We start from the raw sequence: 5,000 nt of genomic DNA, 5'->3' as shown, positions 1-5,000 counted from the left end.
GTTTGGTAAAGCTAAGGTACACTTCATATATATATATATATATATATATATATATATATATATATATATATATATATATATATACATATATATATATATATATATATATATATATATATATATATATATATATGGTAGATAGATAGATAGATAGATATGTAAAAGAACCTCTTGTCCAGAGCACAAAGGAAAGAAACGTGAAAGATATAAAACGGCCTATCATAATCGATGTTAAAGACCTATGCTAGCGAAGACCCTGCAGCCAAAAGAGTAGTTTCTGTAAATAGGGACTAAGGAGGAAAGCAGAGAATTCTGGAGCTTCTTTATACTTGTCCAAAATGTAAAGAAAGTGGTAAAAAATTTCTGCTTTGAGGAATACAAATGCGTAATTGCGCTATTGTTCTCCCATGAATCCACTCCCAAAATACATTGGAAAAAAAAAATAATAAATTCTCGTCCATGTCTTTTGAAGTCGCTGGAAGCAATTATGTTGAAATGGCTTTGTTTCCTTCCAACTTATTAACCACTTTCTTTTGTAGCGTTTATTGATTTCCTTCTTCTGAGAGGTATATTTTTACACGAAGTTTGCGTCAGTGTGTATTTATGTTTGCATGCATGCGAATAGTTATAAACACATAGATTTAAACAGTAATACACGATCACATTACATATAAGAATTTACATGTATGTGACTCGTGTATATATATATATATATATATATATATATATATATATATATATATATATATATATATAATATGCATGTGTATATATATATACATATATATATATATATATATATATATATATATATATATATATATATATATATATATATATATATATATATATATATATATATATATATATATATATATACATATACACACATGAGCTTTGCCTGGTTCGAAACTCGGTCCTATATATATATATATATATATATATATATATATATATATATATATATATATATATATATGTATACTGTATATGTTGTGTGCATGCACATATGTATGTATGTATGTATTTTTGTAAGTATGTATGTATGTATGTATGTATGTATGTATGTATATGTACAATAGCTTCAGCCGAGTAATTAAATACTTCGGTCGGTTATTTATCCCACAGCACTGTTGAATGCGTGCTTTTGTTACGAGCTATACGAGCTAAGCCTCACTAGATTATTTTTAGACGCCTGCTTTGTTCAATACTTCACCTGTATTGTCCACCAACAAAGGCGTCGTCTGCCGGTTGTGTAAGCCCTTGGAAGGGCCTGCTAGTGGCACTCCAGAAGGGACTCTTGACTTGGAGGGCCTTCGCCGCTTCCAGTCAGTCAGTCAGTCAGTGAGAGCTGGGCCTTCACATGACATCTCTCCAGGTCAACCTTAACCCGAGGTCTCTGGGCTTCAGAGTTCAGTCAGCCCCGTTGATTGCGGTGGTCAGGCGCGCACGTGACGCACGTTCTCGGGAGATCTTTCTTGACCTGAAGTTTTGTGACGGAATTACACATGAAAACGTTGTCTGTTTTTCCCTGCCTCTCTGATCTGTCAAGTGATATCGACGCAGAGGCGTCTGTTGGTGACGTCAGCTTTCCCAAATTGCTCGCACGTCATATCGCTTCTCTGTTCAGTGCAAAATGTGATCTGGGATATTGTCCATCTTCTGGGAGTTGAAACTGAGCCAGTGTGGAAAACAAATCTCGTCACACTGCAGAGCAAAGAAGTGATAAGTTAACGAAGACTTAGTTCGCCGAACTGTACCAATGTGGGAAGAGATTCCTGTCAGATTGCAGAGCAAGGAAGTGATTGGTTAACAAAGACTGCGTCCTCCCGTGTTGGATCTACCTCTGGGAAGTCTCGTCCGAAGTCACATGTTCTTTCTGAGGTCACGGTCAGTATGAAATAAGGTTTTAGTTTCTTAAGTTAACAGCTTAAAATCTCAGACCTCTTGGAGGATTTGGTTACCGAGTTTTCGAAAGTGATTGGCGGTTCGCTTTTCGCCAATTTTTGAGTGAGGTGGCCCAGGTAATTATTCTCAACCTCCTTTTGTGATCTTTGGTGGATGCGTTATTATTGAAACCATACTCTGAAGTAGTTAAACTTTTAACATTATTTTACGCCTATATTTTGAAATCCTTGCAGATATTTTCAACATGTCGTGAAATTGGAGCTTCAGAAATTCAAGGGAAGATGCAATGCATTGCTTCTCTAAGACAATTCTCCTTGTGTTTTAATAATTTACTTAATTTTTTTCTATTTGTTTATTAGTTTGTTAATATATATTTTCTTTTTTAATAAGTGATCTCTTCTTTCTGTCGCTCCCATTACCTTCTGTTACTTCTTTTTTACTTCTTTTTAATAAGCTTGCATTTCAAGTCAGTACTCCTGTGGGGTTTTTGCATGTGAATAGGGTTCATCTTCTCAATAATAATAATAATAATAATAATAATAATAATAATAATAATAATAATAATTTTCAAGCCAATGGCGTCTTTGGTGGGCTTGTTCCATATGAATAGGGTTCATCTTATGAATAATAATAATAATAATAATAATAATAATAATAATAATAATAATAATAATAATAATAATAATAATAATTGGTAATTGAGTTATAAGCCTACTTTTCAGTTGGTTTTTTATTAGAATAGTCAACATTCCTTAAGGAGTTTGTGATCATGGTAAAAAAAATTCTTTTGCTAATTATTCATGATACTTCTATTTTGGGAAATTGACGTCTCAAGCCGCGCCAGTATATTCTCATAGCTCTCTCTCTCTCTCTCTCTCTCTCTCTCTCTCTCTCTCTCTCTCTCTCTCTCTCTCTCTCTCTCTCTCTCCCCAACCTTTTTTTTTAAACATCGAAGAATGAGTTGCAGTATTGACATGTGCTTGATTCTTCTTTTCTAGTGCTTGCAGGAAGTTATTAATTAGTTAAGGATGCGTTTAGTGTTGTACTACATCTTACTTATCTGTTTACCTCCAATTTTAATAATTGTATCATATATATATATATATATATATATATATATATATATATATATATATATATATATATATATATATATATATATATATTTATATGTAAGCCTGGAGTGTACATCGTAGCCTTATGTTTCCCGAAAAAAAATATATTAATAATCTGATAGTGTCTTTCAGATAAACTAATGAAATAATCAGCTGGCACTGAATAACAGCCTCAAAAAGACTGACCACAGTTGTCAGCAAAGCAGTTGCAAATAAATTAGAATGAATCAGCCCGACGCCCTCTAGATATTATGGCGAATGGGAAAGAAAGAAAGAACGAAGAAATAAGTAGATTCACTAACAGAAGGATCTTTCAGATAACCTAATTAAATAATCAGTCTGGATTTTGATAAAAGCCTAAAAGAACTGACCAAAATGATCTCAACTCTTAAGTGTTGCAAATAAACTGGAATTAATTCACCCGGTACCCTCTAGATATTATGGCGAATGGAAGTGAGAAACGAAGAAATAAGTAAAAAAAAAAAAAAGAAAACTTAACAAAAGGGGATAAAAAAAAACTGACCGTGGTTATCTGAACCCTGAAATGCTGCAAATGAACGGGAATGAATTAACCGGACACCCTCTAGATATTATAGTGAATGGAAGTAAGGAATAAAAATGAATAAAACTACCGTACCAACAAAAGGGACACTTATCGTGCTCACCTTTCTTCAGTTGGAGTGAGGCAGGTCACCTCCCTTCGTGCCACTCAATACCTCGTATCGTGTTCTAAGGGCGGACACCAATTCTCTCGACCGTCGCCTCCAAACGGATGTGTGGGGAGCGTAATTGCTGTAATGCATTACGAGAACTTGCCAAAAAATATGTTTCGTTGTCACTGGATATTACGTTGAAAAGGCCGCTTTTTATTTTAATTACTCTTTTTTTTTTTTACAAATGTAAATGAGCACGGTCTTTTTTTTCTCAAATGAGAAGCGTAATTGTTGTAATGCATTACGAGAATTTGCTAAAAAATACGTTTCGTTATCACTGGATATTACATTGAAAAGGCCGCTTTTAATTTTTTTTTTCTCATGAGAAGCGTAATTGCTGTACTGCATTACCAAAACTACTCCAAAAAATAAGTTTCGTCATCACGGGATATGACATTGAAAAGGTCGGTTTTTATTATAATTTTTTTTTACAAATGTAAATGGGCCCTTTTTTCTGATAGATTTTGAGAAGCGTAATTACCTTTAATACTACCCTAATGCTATTGTCCTTCCGTTCTATTACATTTTTTATTTATTTATTTGTTTATTTTTTCTTTTTTCTTTTTTAGTAAGCGAGATCTCTTCTTTCTGTATTTCCCTTTACTTCCTCGTACTTCTTCTTTATGAACACCATATTCTTTGAAAGCTTGAATTTCAAGTCAGTGGGCTTGTTCCATATGATAGGGCTCATCTTCTGAATAATAGTAATAATAATAATAATAATAATAATAATAATAATAATAATAATAATAATAATAATAATAATAATAATTAAATAACACTGCCAAAGAATTAGTGTGCTAATTCTGATGTAGCGTTTTATATGAGCTACCCCCCACTCTATTGTGGTTCTGCTGTTCTTATTTCCTTTTGAATGTGATCTTTGCGTATACCTAAATAAAAACAAAATTTTCATAGGCCGAGATTCTACATCGGACGGAGTTTCCTCGCAAAGAAGCTAGATTACAGTTTCTGTTTTATTCATTCGTTAATCTTACTTATTTACCTCCATATCTAATGTGTGTGTATTATATATATAAAGTATTTATATAGGAAACCCCCTATGTCAACGAAAAATTTATCAGTTTGTCCCTGACTTTTTCATATCTCCTTGGAGGGAGTGGTGCAAGAAGCCAGAGAAAAGATATTAATTAGGATGACGTAAGAATGGCAGCATTCGATTCGTATGGGTGTATGGAAGCAAATATAATGAATGTATGAGAGGTTTTTATTCCCAAGTTTTTTATTGCAGGGGAAGGTATTG

The 5,000-nt window shown here is 33.0% G+C and overlaps 1 protein-coding gene across 4 annotated transcripts in view; it reads left to right on the top strand.

Moving 5' to 3' along the window:
* Positions 1 to 5,000, top strand: part of LOC136825784 (excitatory amino acid transporter 3-like) — a 525,422-nt gene that overhangs the window by 250,924 nt on the left and 269,498 nt on the right. The window contains exon 1 of one of the 4 annotated variants that reach the window (XM_067082662.1): positions 1,340 to 1,890. The exons of the other annotated variants lie outside the window; for them this stretch is intronic. Within the exon in view, the coding sequence (XP_066938763.1) occupies positions 1,871 to 1,890 (20 nt within the window). The 5' untranslated portion in view covers positions 1,340 to 1,870. Of the gene's footprint in view, positions 1 to 1,339; positions 1,891 to 5,000 lie in introns of those variants that run through there. 4 annotated transcript variants of the gene reach the window in all.

This window comes from Macrobrachium rosenbergii, chromosome 39, assembly GCF_040412425.1.
Source record: "Macrobrachium rosenbergii isolate ZJJX-2024 chromosome 39, ASM4041242v1, whole genome shotgun sequence".
NCBI lineage: Eukaryota > Metazoa > Arthropoda > Malacostraca > Decapoda > Palaemonidae > Macrobrachium > Macrobrachium rosenbergii.
Note: the sequence above shows the minus strand (reverse complement) of the source record. Positions and strands in the feature narration are given on the sequence as shown.